This window comes from Asparagus officinalis, chromosome 8 (assembly GCF_001876935.1).
Source record: "Asparagus officinalis chromosome 8, Aspof.V1, whole genome shotgun sequence".
NCBI classification, from domain to species: Eukaryota; Viridiplantae; Streptophyta; class Magnoliopsida; order Asparagales; family Asparagaceae; genus Asparagus; species Asparagus officinalis.
The window spans coordinates 1,534,121-1,549,574 of record NC_033801.1 but is presented as its reverse complement, the minus strand read 5'-3'; the positions used below and the strand labels follow the sequence as shown (position 1 = coordinate 1,549,574).

Sequence of the window (15,454 nt, the reverse complement as noted above, 5' to 3'; positions counted from 1 at the left end):
ATTTCTTCGCAAAACCCACGTCCATGAAACGCCATATCAGCATCCAACGGCATCTCAATTTCAAACACTTAAAAATAACTTCTCAATTTAGTATGATTTATTTATTTAAGCCTCATGGTAATGGGCCCGTATAGACTCGTCCACCACTGGCCCAGTATGATTTATTTATTTACCACGAGGAATGGCGGGAGCTCCGCCATCATCGTCCTCCTCCTCCTCCTCTTCCTCGTCGGCGAACCCATCGTCATCTTCAGGTCTTCCCCCGCCTCCACCGCCTCCGAAGATCCTCCTTGCAAAACCCTCGCCGGGCCCCGCGGCCGCCCAGGACTCTTCCTCCGCCGGAGCTCCTCCGCCCTCCTCCGTCCCCGGCGGCGTCTTACTTCGGCCCTCTCGCAACGCTCCTCAACCAGGATCCCTCAATCTCTTCTCGGATACTTGGGAGTTCCACACTGAGAGAATCCTACCGGTGAGCTGTTCTATCTTGTTAAAACCTAGAAATTGGCTTTTTAAACCCTAGAAATTGACTGAAAGGGGGAAATTTGGGGGGTTTTATGATTTTATCTGGATTCTTTGGTTGCAGTTTTTGACAGACAACACTGACTTCAATGTTGTTGGGATTATTGGGCCAACTGGAGTGGGCAAGTCGACTATTTTGAATGAGCTTTATGGATTTGATGGAAGCTCTCCTGGTATATTGATCTATTTGATTTTCAAAATCCGTTCTTTTTTTTTTCATAAAGTTCACTTTTGTGTTGATTACTTGCTCATTTTTAAAAAGATTTTTTTAATAAATTAGTTTGCTATATTTTCTCCGATAATTAGATGCCTAGTTGAGATTCCACCATGGTGATTTTGACCTAGAATATTTTGTTTAAGGAACATTGAATATGCACTATATATATATGTACTTTAAAGCAGTAGCTTCTTAAAGCAATAGCTTCTTATACCATGAGATGATAAAACAATTATGCTCATGTTGACTCATATGGATATTAAAACAATTATGCTCATGTTGACTCATATGGATATTAATTTGGTGCATTCAATTTGTCAGCATGAGACATTTGATTTATAAGTGTTCTAACATTTCTTTACGTGCTTTATAGACAAGAGAACTACTGTAGACGAAAGCACTGCGTCATAGTCAAATACGTTAATTGTCCAAAAGCCATGTAAATACACAATTGCATGTGCATATTTTTCAAAACATACTCTACTTTGACATATAAAGTAATGCATGTTTAGTCATTGTCCTTAAAAGAAAGAATTACTTTACTAGAATGATTGGTAAATAATAGCTTAGCGTTTTGTAAATTTCAGACACGAGTGGACACATGTATTGTATCTGGTCTGTCTCATGGAAGTATCCTACATAACATAGGTTTCTGATCAGGAAGCTGACTAAAATTAGTTTGCTCCTAGGAATGCTTCCGCCTTTTGCAACACAGTCTGAAGAAACCATAGCCATGGCAAAACATTGTACTGCTGGGGTTGAGCTGAGGGTTTCTTCTGAAAGGCTAATCCTCCTTGATGCTCAGGTTTGTACTAGAATTGCTCACTTGTTATGTTTTTGTTGTATTGTAGAAACTCGATACTATAATTGATCAGCTAATGTAATTTTAATTTCTTGCATTTGTTATTAGTGATGAGGTGGTCATCTACTTTTCCTAGTGAATTTATTATGCATTTTTATCTTGGAGCATTTTCTTAATATGGAGGATTCTCCAGGAAACCTATAAGATAAACGAGCATCAAATATCTTCAACAAACATATTTTGATTGGGTGCTCCAATCTTTGCACGACAGTCCTTCTAATCTACCAACTATACTAATTCGCTGCATAGTTGTTGGTAAATGATTGACAAAATTTGAGTTAATTCTCAGTAAGTAGCCAGATCACCAGTATCGTGATTGTAGTAAAGTAAACTATTGTCTCAAAAACTTAGGCAAGAAGAAGGTTTGTAAAATATTGAAGGTTAATTATAGGTATAGATACCTTCTACTGCAATTTATGCTTATGCCATGTTCTTAGTCCTGAGCGAGATTTATCGTTTTTTTTCATTCTTAAGTGGAAACTCCTTATCATTCACAGACATGATAAGTCTAGAGAATAGAATATGCTCAAAACTCAGCCTATGTTGTAGACTATAGCCTATGTGGTGCACATTTTCCTTCTTTCGTAATAACCAGACATTACAATATACTGAGAACATTTTTCTGTCCGGAAGACACTTTTCATTATCTTTTTTGTCTAATTTATCAATGTAATAGCATTGTTTTGTATTTAATTGCTTCTAGTTGTAAGAGCTAATATCATTGTGTGCACAGCCTATGTTCAGCCCTTCTGTTTTAGTTGATATGATGAGACCTGATGGTTTATCTACAATTTCTGTACTAAATGGAGAGTCCCTATCAGCAGATCTCGCTCATGAATTGTTGGGAATTCAGGTGATCATTTGAATAGAAGCGAGTTTCTTTACAACCTTATGTTACAGAAGGTTCTTGGCTTCATGATATCTGATCAGAGCAAATTTCTCTTTTCTTGTAATGCAAGGAACCATTGTAGATTGGTGTTTTCCTACTATCTGTCTGCAACGTGCTGCTGGTTGCATCAGAGGGAATTTATGATTTTAGCATGTGGAAGTTGATGCTGACAGTACGCCCTAGAGCTCAAAAAAACCCCTGAACTTTATATTTCAGTCACATCTTTCTGCTTAAATTTCAATGCCATCTATCTATGCATGCATGTGCTTCATGCCCAAACAGTTGGATATCCATATGCTACACACTCACGTCTTGAGATCTTAAGATGCTTGTATGAACAGATCTTTAAAGAGATGCCAATGTCACACTTGTATATTGTATTAAGGATCATTTAATATTTAGGAACTCAATTGATTGATAGGTCTAAATCTATCCATTATTGCTGAATATGGCTAAATAAAGATAATTTGACTTTGGTATACAATTATCAGTAGCTTGTAACAGCATGTTTCATCTTGACAATGAGTGTATGCCTTACCTTTTTATTTGTATATGATTCATCGTTGTTGCTTTGCATGTGTTATTAATAGGATGAAAACATGACCAGAATAAGAAATGTTGCACCCGTTTGGAAGTCTTACATCCATCTGAAAGTCCTATGCTGGTGGCCTTTTGAAGCATGCATAGTTACTGATGTTTGTTTAGGGTGGTCTTTTAATTTACATGAATCTTTTTCTTTTTACATTTGTGAATATCTTTACAGGTGGACTTGTTGAAGCATGACATACCAGATCCATCAATGTTGACCTCTGCGCAATCCCAGGCTTCTACTACTGGTGCGGAGAAGGATAACAAAGTCAATCAGCAACTTACGAATGAAGAGCATCTGGCTGCTCCTGTTTTCATTCATACCAAGTGAGAATCAATTTCTTCTGACCTCCTTTAACGATTGTATGTACTTCAAGTTGCAGTCGTAGCCATATTATTTTTTTCAAAATTTTCTATTTATCAATTTTAAGATAACTTTGATAGGTGGTATGATTATTTTAGCAATTTTTCACTTGGATAAAAGTCGTATAAATATTATTGATGCTTAAGTCAATTATTATTTGTCTTAGTTTAAAGAAAATTGAAAAGAATCATACATTTGTTACTCTTATATTAGTTTACATAATTTTCTTGACCACAACATTTTGTCGAAAACGATCAAAGTCGTGAGTTATTTATAGTCCATGGAGATTTGAAAATTTTGAAGTACACATAAAATACTCTATGTGTGATGACAACTTGTGATTTGATTGAGAATGGTCAAAACATGGGTTGTAATCCATGGAGCTTTAGGAATTTTGGAGTATGCATAAAATTATGCGGGACAAAACTTTTTTATGTGGTCGATAATAACAAAAGTCATGGGTTGTGGACACAGACATTCAAATATTTAAAAGTTAAACGTATAAGATATTCTATGTGGGATGATAACTTGTAATCTTGTCAAAAATGAATGCAATAGAGGTTATAATCCACAGAAATTTAGAAATTTAAGAGTACACATAAAATTTTATAAGCGTAACTACAAATTGTGATTTGGTCTAAAATGACCAAAATCATGGGTTATATAGTCCACGCAAATTCAGGAAATTTTGAGTACACATAAAATAGTATATGTGAGGCAACAACTTGTGATTTGATCAAAAACCATAATCATCGAAATTCGAAATTTTAGAGTATCCATATTCTCTAAGCAATTTGTAGTTTGGTCGAAAATGGCTACAATCATAATTTATAGTCCACATAAATTCAGGAATTATAGAGTACACATAATATATTCTATCCAGGATGACAATTTGTGATGTGGTAAAAAAGGGCTAGAATCATTAGTTATAGTACATGATTTCTATCCACTTTTTTATTTCGATCATTCAGCACTTAATTCTGCGAGCTTCGATAATCATACGTTTTATGGCTCATAACTCACAATCTATATTAGTTATCATTCATTCAACCCTATGATAATTAAATATGACTATTTCAAGTGATTTTGTGGGTTATGGCACACGATATGACAGCTTTTGTTTGTTTTGCCCAATGAAAAGTAATTATATGTACTTCAAAATTTACAATTTCATGTCCTATGCATAGTTTCGCGATTCCTGGACAACCATTGCACTGTCGTACAATTCTTGTGAATTGATTCCCGGTACATTTCAGAACCTATTCCCTCTAATACATGAATTTGTTCCCCAACATTAACATACTACTTACATGTATGTAGGGTGCAAAGTCCCTTTAAGTGCACATGCGCAAGATGCAATGCAATGTGTGTAATTGAGTGAAGGGAAGCACACAATTGAATATATGAGCCAATGACTTTATTGTAAGTTTGTAACTAAATATTTACGTTAATAAAACGTAAAATGAAACCATGATCCCAACACAGACTATGTGAAGAAAGTAGAACAAAGAAACGAACTCCATAAAAAAAGTATTTAAATATTTTGTATGAAAAAATATTGAAATGCATGATTAGCTTTCTAGTTTATAGTATTCTACTATGTACTTCGAAAAACTTCAAGCGCACCCAAAAGAACTTTACAATGTACCACTAACCGAACTTGCCTACTGAAGCAAGCTAACTCCATCGAATCCAAATTTTCTAAGTGGCAAATTGCGTATCCGAACTCGTACCTGTAGGCTGTCTAAAAATCACAACAGATAGCTGATCCCTATCAAACTTCAATCAACATCTCGACAATGAAAGTTATAATCAGACGACTTTCATGTTTATAAAACGAAAGCTGCGATTGGAGGATTTGCACGTAGATCGAGAAATGTTACAATTCAACAATCTTCACGACGACTGATGAAAGCTCTGATTCAATAGCCTTCATAATCAACCGTGAGAGTTAGAATTTGACGACTCTCACATCCCAAATAGCTAAAGCGAAGATTACAGAACAACAGTTTTTACAAACGCTCCAATAGAGGAAGTTACAAGTCAACAATCACTTCTATACGCAGAGTTCACCTCTACGTTCAATTTTCAAAACACAGGCGACCCCTGCGTTTTTAATCTTCAGCAGACGCCCAACTCTGCGTCTCAAGCCTAAGACGCAGAGTTAGGGCCCAGAACGCCGACCTTGACGTTTGACTCGTTCAAACACGAGCTGAACGGTTTCAAAACCGTTTTCCCCACGATTTGAGGGAATCTCGCCCACTTAGGAGCGGATTAATGGGTCAATTACACCCCTGATCTTCCTATAAATCTCAATAAACTCAACAAAGTTAAGGGTTGGTTTTTTTTTCGATCGGATCATCCAGGAGATCATACTTCGGCAGATTGAGTTCGGTTTTGGGGGAATTGTTATCTTCTGAAGATCAGATCTTTGCAACAAGGAGATCATATCTTAGAGCATCACTCAGCAACAGAAAATTTGAACACTTGGCTATTAACCGAATTCTCGGTTCAAACAACTCTTTTCATAGAGTTTAAACTCGTTCTGAGTTCATAAACTCGTTTAGAGTTCTTTTTCATACTTGCCACACAAGTCTATTGTTCCAGTAAAGGGAGATGTTCAGATCGTCAATGGAGAGCAAGCTCGACGCGAGCATTCGAGGGAGGCACTCCATCGTCACTGTGAAGAACTCAGAATTAAACAAAGGGGAGGGTTTATATTGATCCTCTTTTTTTGTAATCGAAAATTCAAATTGTAATCAGTTAGAGATTGAGAGAGTTGTAAACATTCTTTTTCTAAGCAGTTAGAGGGGATAAATCAAATTCAATTCTTTTATTTTCTTATTGCAAATTTTTCAACAAATAGTACCATGAATAGTTACGTACTGCATACAATGTAACTATGCCATAACCTACGATTTTAGTTTATTTTCATCAACAATCGTGATTTTCATGGGGGATTAACCTACAATTTTTTCAATTTTCTTTCATTGATATAATGGATAAAAAATATGGATATTTCAATATTTATTATTTTCATAGGCTATATCCCATGATATTTGTCCATTTTGTTCGTTTTGTCCATTTGGGAATTAATTGTGCAAACTTTAATATTCGCGATTTTCATGGGTAATAACCACAAAGTTTGTCCATTATCGTTCATTCGACCCAATGACAACTAATATAACTATTTTAAAATTCACGATTTGGTGGGTTATAACTCATCATTTTGTAAAATTTTGTTCTTTCTATTCTAATTTCAATTATACGCACTTCAAAATTTACGATTTTCATGGGTTATATAACCCACATTTTGGGCCTATTTTCATAGTTTTAACCTAATGACAACTAAATTTTCTTTCATCGAATATGACGATTTCTATGGGTTATATAATCCACAAATTTTAATAATTTTCATTCTTCAATCCATTTGAAAATATGCACAATTTAAAATTCATGATCTTCATGGGCATAGTCTATGAAAGTTGTCATTTTTTTCATTTTGACCGTTAAGCAATTAAGTGTGCGAACTTCAATATTCATGATTTTTATGGACCATAATCTACTATTTTTGTCAAATTTTGTTTATTTCGAAAGAGTAACAAATAAGTTTTTTTTCCAAAAATCGCTAGTTTCAAAGGAACCCATGATTTTTGTCAATTTTCCTTCTACGACTCAATGGAAAATAAGTATGCGTACGTCGAAGTTCGTGATTTTATAGGTTATAAGCCATAATTTTTATCTATTTTGTCTGTTTCAACTATTTATAAATTGATTGTGCAAACTTCAATATTAATGATTATAATATAGTTGTAACCTACGATTTTTGTCTATTATTGTTTATTTGACCCAATGACAATTAATCATAACGAAAAAATTTGCGATTCTAGTGGGTTATGACTCAGGACTTGGCAAATTGTTGTTCGCTTTGTTCCAATGGTAAGTAATTATATGTATTTAAAAATTTATGATTTTTATGGGCTATAACCCATGGTTATAGTCTATTTCCGATACTTTCGACTAGAATTTTAAACAAAGTTTTAAATCACTTATCGGGATTTATCGGACAGTCAAAATTCATATCGGATAGCGAATAGCGGAGATATATCGAGGATAAATAGTATTTATCGGAATGACATTACCGGATGGTGATATACATAATATAATATTTTAAAATGTATTCTAACCATACTTAATGAAAATATAAACATACCAAAATATAAATAATTATGTTTATGATTTCTAATCAATGGTAGATACTCGATCTGGTCAGGTTTAAAATGCATTGAATAGGTGCCTCTTGTCCGAAATCAAAACTCAAACCAAAAGCCGATAACTTCAATTTTTGGGCCGACAATATCGGCCAATAACTCACTTTATCGCCGCATTATCGGCGATAAATATCCAAAAAAGATAACCGATTTAAAATCGAACTTATCTTCGCAGAAGACCCCCTAGAATCGATAAATCACCGATCACTACAAGAAATTACATCTTTAACGAAGGGATTTCCCTTCGTTAAAGAGCTAAAAACCTTCGTTATTGTATGCTAACGACGGGGAAAAATCCCTTCGTCACCCGTCGTTGAAGCCCTCTTCGCTAAAGGGTCACGAAGGGATATACTACCCGTCGTTATAGAGTCTATAACGACGGAACATATTACCGTCATTAATATTTACTACGGTAATTATCACCGTCGTTACCATCAGTAACGGGGATATTTTCCCGTCGTTACCATTAGTGACGGGATATTTTCCCGTCGTTACCATCAGTGACGGGATATTTTCCCGTCGTTACCATTAGTTACGGGGATATTTTCCCGTCGTTGAAGACTAATTAATGACGGTTGGATACCGTCGTAAAAGTCCACATAATGGGTAATTAGTAACACATCAACGACGGTGCTTTCCCTTCGTTGATGAACAAAATACGGTTTATAAAACCGTCATTGTAGACTATAAATTTCTAATATACATTAATAATAAATTTTCCATTCATAGGCAACTATCATATTATTCTCAACCAGACACTAAGATTCACAACAAAAACATATTAAAAATACCCAATAATGAATAAGAGGTAAAATAAAAATTCCATTCATTAATAACATCAATAAATAAAATTCCACCATCCTCAAATATTCAATACTAATAATAAGAGTTAATATTCTAATTGTTCCAAAGGAAAATACATAAACTATCTAAAACAAATTAAAATAAAAGTTTGGGAAGACACATTCTTTCATCTCTAATCATCATCAAAAGAAGACTCGAGCTACCCCCTCCTAATCTTGCATGGATAGCCTGAAAAATTTAAAAAAAATCACATAATTAAGAAATATCAATTAAGCAAATATTATCTTATTAAGTAAAAATCATATTTTTTTAGTGCAAGTAGTCAATCATAAAAGTATATAAGAGATTTTACAAAAAATAATTACCTAGTCCTGCACATGTTCTCGAGTTTGAGGAGTCAATGAATGTGATTGCCTAAAAAAAAGTTCTTGCATAGCTTTCACTTGTGACTCCAACTCAGACATCCTTTGTTGTTGTTGCTCCTGCTCATCTAAGCGTTGTTGAAGCATCTGGTTCTTTCTCTTTTCTTCTATAACCCGTGCTTCCAGATCAGATCGACTAGGGAGCGGTCCTCTCAAATCTTTTAAAGTAGTCCCGCCACCAAATACAGTGATGTGACCATGAGATTGCTTCCCCCAGATTTTCTCAACTATCTCAATGTCAGAAAGTGAAGGGTTTGCTTGTTTGACTTGAACAATTTCATCCTATAAAAATTAAATCCATATGTTAGCACTATATAATACATCATTATCAAACTTAAACACATATTCTACTTACATATTTATCTTGATCCTCAATATCTAGTGTTTCATTAGCTTTCTTTCGAGTTTCATGAAACATTTGTGCCACATCAGGTGAATTTCCTGACTTGCCACCCTTATTCAAATATTAAATAAAAATGAGTACAATATCAAACTAAAAAACAAAGTAGTTTTAAATAAATAGGAAATTAGTTACCAATTCCCACGCAATTTGTCTGAAGGGTTTGCTGCCCGTGTGGTGGAGCATCTTTCTTTTGCCTCTGTTAAGTGTATTTTGTTGGCTTGCTTTCTATACATCAAGATTAAAAGATAATTTCAACAATCCAACAATATACATGGAACAAAATTAATAAAATTAGGAGATTAATACCTGAAATTTTGAAGAAAAATAATGTTCCTTAACTAGCCAATCTCAGTCATCAACACTCACTTTTGTAGGATTATTTCTAAGTGCAACTTGCAATGAATTTTCTTTCACATATTTCCTGTGCATGTCACCACGCCACTTATTCCACAAATCGCGCAAGTGTCTCATTACTAACTCTCTCTTTTGCTCCATGTCCTCAGCATCAAATTTATCCTATATCAAATTTGAATCAAAATTTAATTTATAAGAATTAAAAACCAATTGCAAAAAATTAATTTTCAATGTACCTTAATGGATGCCCATATATGATCTTTATTTTGTTGTGGTATTTTAGCCCAATTCTTAACAGCTACTGGGCAAATATTTCTATCACGAATAATAATTCCAAGATATCGTGAAAATTCTGGCTCAATAGCTCTATTCTGATAAAAAGTAATGATCTTTTTCTCCCCATGTGACAAATTATTCAACTTTAGACACTTATTATTACCACGAGGTGGATTTTTCTTCTTATGAGAATTATCAGCTGCATACATCATATCATATGTTAGAAACAAGATATAGGTAAAAAGAAATTGATAAAAATATTACTTCTTGTAATTAATAAAGAATATACCTTCTTGTCGAGATTCATTTAGTATTACATCATCACTTTGCACTCGATGATTATTTGATTCTGCAAAAAATTGGGCAATTATTAATCCAATCATAAAAAATAAATTGAAAGATAAAAAAGAAATAATAATAAATTTTAAGTCTCATCAACCTGCAGAATCATCATTCTCTTCATTGTTAGTATTTGCACTTCTCCTGCGATTTTGTGCAAAATTCTCCTCTTCAAAGTTTTCTGAATCAGCACTAAAATTTGTACCCATATTTTGATCTTGTATTGGATTTTGAATATTCAAGTTCTTGTCATGACAAGTACGGAGTTGTTCCCTTCTTAATGAATTTTCTGCAAGTGCTTGAAGTCGCTTCCTAATTAATGACCTGGGTGCTAGAAATTGTGCCCTTTTGCTTTTGGAAGTGACTTCTTGAGTTTTCATTTTCCTGCTATGAAAAGGAATTTAAGTATTACACACTATGTATGAAACAAATATCAAAAGAGAAATGAATAAAAGAAGAAGATATCACGAAGGACAAGCATAACAATAAATACATAATACACTAATGTAGAAGCACTTGCTGCAATGTCAAAGCCACATCCAAAATATGAAGAAAAGAACATCATATGTCTAAAAAAGGAATAGTTATAGTGAAGATACAACTTAAATTTTATCTCAATAACACAATATCATTTGTGTTCTATTCTTTAATTAAAGCGTTCTAATTCTCTGCTTGAGTCTTTTTCCTCTTTTTTGAAGTTGAGACCGAATTTACAATAATTGGATCAATATCACTCCTTCTCAAATTGATATAATCATCTTCCAATGATGTTGATGCAATAGCCTGAGCATCAAATGATTCATCTTGCAAATAAGCTTCAACTCCATCGTCTGTTATCCCACAATCATCTGTATCTGGTGGCATATCATAGGAATCACGGGGTTGTGCTTTAAGAACTACATGCCAACCTTCATTGGCAATATCCTCAACATAAAAAACTTGTGATGCTTGGCCAGCAAGTATAAAGTGGTCATTCGTCTTTAGCAAGTGTCGGCAGTTAATACTGATAAATCCATATTTGTCTTCTTTCAAAGCGGTCCCTTTTCCTTTGCCGTGCACATCCCACCATTTACAACGAAATAGAACAACCTTTCTTCTACCAGGATACTCTAATTCGACAACTTCAACCAAAGCACCATAATAATCTATATCTCCACCATCACCAGCATCACCAACAACTGCAACCCCACTACTTTGAGTTGACAAACAATTATCTCGACTTTCTGTATGAAATCGATGTCCATTTATGACAAATCCAGTAAAACATTTAACAATCTTACTTGGACCACGAGATAGTGAAAGTAAGTCATCATCTTCTCGATAACTCTGATAAACCTAAACAAAACCAAAATATGATCAAGTCATGGAACATGTAATAAAATGAACCAATCAAGATATTTAAAAAATAAGGCAAGATATATACGTACTAGAGCTTGGAACCACTCGATAAAGTTCTTATCCCAATCTTTATCATCATAGTGATTTGTGGGTTCTCTCACGAATTCATTGTAGTCCCTACATTAAAATATCATAAATATGATTAACGTTGACTAACTATAGTAAATTTATTAGTAGAATCTTAAACTTTAGTGACTTACTCAATGTGTGGTTGCACTTCATCACAGTTCTTTAGAACATAAATATGAGCTTGCAACCACTCACGTTCATCAAGGTAGCGGGTGGTGGCAGCACCCAATGCCCGCCCACTATGTCTGAAAATAGATAGTTGTGCTTCATTACATTCTCTATTGTCATCTTCATAATTTCTTTCAAGGCGATTAAACTTTGTCTCGAAGCCTTTTAGATATCTTGAGCAAAAAGTCATGCATTCATCTGCTATATATCCTTCAGCAATTGACCCTTCTGGACGTGCCCTATTTCTGATATATGACTTATAAGTATAAAGCTGACGCTCCACTGGGTACATCCATCGAAATCGAACAGGCCCTCCAAGTATGGCTTCAGATGCTAAATGAACTACTAAATGCAGCATAACATCAAAAATTGAAGGTGGAAAAATCTTCTCAAGCTTACATAACGTAAGTGGAATCTGCTCATCAATTTGCTTAAGTTCATCCACCCTTAATGTCTTGGCACATAATATAGTGAAGAATATGGAAAGTTCAATAATTGCTTCACACACTTTTGCATGAAGAAGGCCACGAATCGATACAGGAATCAAGCGCTGCAAAAGAACGTGACAGTCATGACTCTTTAACCCCAAAATCTTACGCTCTTTAAGATTTACACATTGAGAAATATTGGATGAAAATCCATCTGGAACTTTTAACTCCTTTAGAAATCGACAAAATTTGCTTTGCTCTTCTTGGGATAAAGTATAACAAGCTGCTGGCATCACAAGTTTATCTCCTCTCTGGATTGGATGTAACTCCGGTTTTAAACTCATTGCTTGTAAATCGAGACGGGCTTTGATATTATCCTTTGTCTTTCCTTTAATGTTCATGATTGTTCCCAGCAGACTATCACAAATATTCTTCTCAATATGCATGACATCTAAATTATGTCGCAATAAGAGAGTTCTCCAATATGGCAAATCAAAAAAAATACTTTTTTTATTCCAATTATCTCCCCGTCTTTCGTGTGATATTTTAATTTTCTTCTCTGGATGATTGGTCAAGGTGATCCCTATAAGATCTTCCACCTGCTTAAGGATGGGGGGGGGGGGGGGCGAGGGTTGGTTGTCGTCGAGAAAGAGGAAGAGGAGGCGGATGAGGTCTTGCTGCTACCGTGGTAAGAAGAAGGGGGAGATGATGTTACTGTTGAGAAACAGGAGAGGATGCGGATGAGGGTCACGTTGCGGTTGCCGAGAAGAGGAGGCGGTTGGTAATATTGCCGTCGAGAAAGATGAACTGATGAAGAGGAGGAGCACTATTTCCTAGGGTTTTTGCGTGATGTATTAGAGAGATAGAGAATTACATATATGTGAGAACTTGTTATATATAACTCCTCAATTATATTAATTAGATTTATTCTCCTATTAGGACTAGGTTTCATCTTTAACGATGGTTAATAGGTCCTTCGTTTTCAAGACTCCTCATCAACGAAGGTAGTAAGACCTAATCATCGAAGGGTCTAAATAACCGTTGTCTATCCTTATTTAACTCTCTTAATATTTATAAAAAGCTCAATGAAGGTGTGAGAAACCGTCATTATTGTATATATAATAACAATGGTTAAATAGTCCCTTCGTTAATTTTGGTCGTTAAAGACCCGATTTCTTGTAGTGGATAATATTGGTTTATCGCCGATATTTAAAACATTGGTTTTAAATAGTAGCAAAAAGTGTCGCTAAACCGGTGCTAATAGTTTAGCAGTGGCCCAACGCACTGCTTTGGACAATTGCGGCGGCGAAGAGTGCTCTCTGCGCTTTTTGCTTACAATAGCGCTAAGAAGCATGCCAAAGCTGTAAAAAGCTGATTTTCCCAATAGGTACCAAACCCGATCCATTTTTTTTAATAAAACCTAATTCCCATTATTGTTTCTCTCTGCTATCTGTCGATAAAAGAATCCTAAACACCGCTGCCACTTCTCTCCATTTCATCCTCCAACAAAAAAAAAAAAAAAAAGTCCCCCCCCCCNCCCATTTTCCCCTCCAAAAAAAAAAAAAAAAAACAGTCGGCCCCCGCTGCCTCCTTTCTCTTGTCGAAGCTTGCTCTCACAGGCAAATCATCCTCTTCAAAGTTCAGTAACAATGCCATCCTCAGCTCTTCTCTCACCATCTCCTATCGTCTTCATTCCTCTAGCTTTAGCAACCCTTAAGCCCCAGCCATCCATTGCCAAATCAGCCCTTTATGGTGGCAAGCTCTTGCGGCCTTCAAGCTATTGCAGACCAAATCAACCCTCCATCTTCAGCCTTTCACTGTCTCAACGCTATAGCATTGATGTCGAGATCAAGGTGGCATATTTAAAATGAACCGCTTATAGCTTTGCGCAATTTTGTCGCATAAAATGTGTACTTCAAAATTTGTGATTCCATGGGCTATAGTCCATGATTTTTGTCTATATTTCTTGGTTTGACCATTTAAGAATTGTGGAAAAACTTCAATATTTGCTATTTTTGTGGCCTTTACCCTCTTTTTTTTTGCATATTTTCATTCGTCTTAATCCAATGGCAAATAAGCTATCTTAAAAAATTACAATTTTTATGGGGCTATAACCCGATTTCTGTTAGTTGTTATTTTTCAACCGAATGGAAAATAAATGTGTATTTCAAAATTCGTGATTTTCATGCACTTTAATGCATGATATTTTTTTCCATTTTGCATGTTCTTTTCATTCATTTGACCCAATGGCAATTAATTATGGCTATTTCAAAATTCGCGATTTGGGTGAATTATAACCCATGATTTTGGCATTTTTTGTTCTTTGTTATGAGGGCAAGTAATTATACATACTTAAATTGCATTTTTCATATGCTATACCTGTGATTTTAGTCTATTATCATTAGGTTCCATCCAATGAGGATGAAACTTTTTTTTAATAAAAAAATACGATTTTCATGGATTATATAACTCATGTTCAATGTTGAAAATAGCGATAACGTATAGCGTAACGTTTACCTCCGGTTAGGTTACAATAGCGATAACGCATAGCGTAACGTAGGTTAAATAATTTATTATTATTTAAATAATTTATAGATATATAACATTCAAAATAAAAAATATGAATAATCATCGTTATTTTCAATTTCACAAATCAATATATCATCACAATTTCACACCAAATCAACCATGTTTGCCTTAACAATCAATCCAAAAGCATAAAATACTTCAAGTTCGAAACAAAAAAGGATCCAATGATCCATAAACTATGAAGTATGAAATTATTAGGTTGGGTTGGAATCCATGAAAAAGGAGTGAAAATGGGAAGGGGAGGCGGAACTGCGGGCGGCGTGAAAAAGGCGGCGTGAAAAGGGCGTGAAAAGGGGAAGGGGAGGCGGAGCTGCGGGCGGCATGAAAAAGGCGTGAAAAGGGGAAGGGGAGGTGGAAAATAACCTAAGTTATAACTCAATCACAGCCGTTCATTTCTTTTAAAAGCAATCTAAGCCATTGACAAAATAACCTAAGTTATAAAACGTTACGCCGTTACGTTACGTAACTTACGTTATAGCTAAAATAACCTACGTTAT

At 34.9% G+C, this 15,454-nt stretch overlaps 1 protein-coding gene and 2 long non-coding RNA genes across 4 annotated transcripts in view; 1 reads left to right on the top strand and 2 right to left on the bottom strand.

The window, feature by feature from the left end:
• LOC109822139 (protein SMG9-like) overlaps positions 180–15,454 on the top strand; it is a 31,385-nt gene continuing 16,110 nt past the window's right edge. For both annotated transcript variants that reach the window (XM_020388303.1, XM_020388302.1), the window contains exons 1-6: positions 180–466; positions 581–689; positions 1,423–1,538; positions 2,329–2,448; positions 2,567–2,656; positions 3,248–3,399. In XM_020388303.1, coding sequence (XP_020243892.1) covers positions 182–466; positions 581–689; positions 1,423–1,538; positions 2,329–2,448; positions 2,567–2,656; positions 3,248–3,399 — 872 coding nt within the window. In that variant the 5' untranslated portion in view covers positions 180–181. The remainder of the gene's footprint in view (positions 467–580; positions 690–1,422; positions 1,539–2,328; positions 2,449–2,566; positions 2,657–3,247; positions 3,400–15,454) is intronic.
• LOC109822140 lies at positions 8,988–10,658 on the bottom strand. Its single transcript, XR_002242037.1, has 3 exons — positions 10,406–10,658; positions 10,256–10,315; positions 8,988–9,215 (listed from the first exon to the last, which is right to left on the bottom strand). It is a non-coding gene; the product is annotated as an uncharacterized LOC109822140 (long non-coding RNA).
• LOC109822141 lies at positions 9,530–9,707 on the bottom strand. The gene is made up of 2 exons (XR_002242038.1): positions 9,643–9,707; positions 9,530–9,561 (listed from the first exon to the last, which is right to left on the bottom strand). It is a non-coding gene; the product is annotated as an uncharacterized LOC109822141 (long non-coding RNA).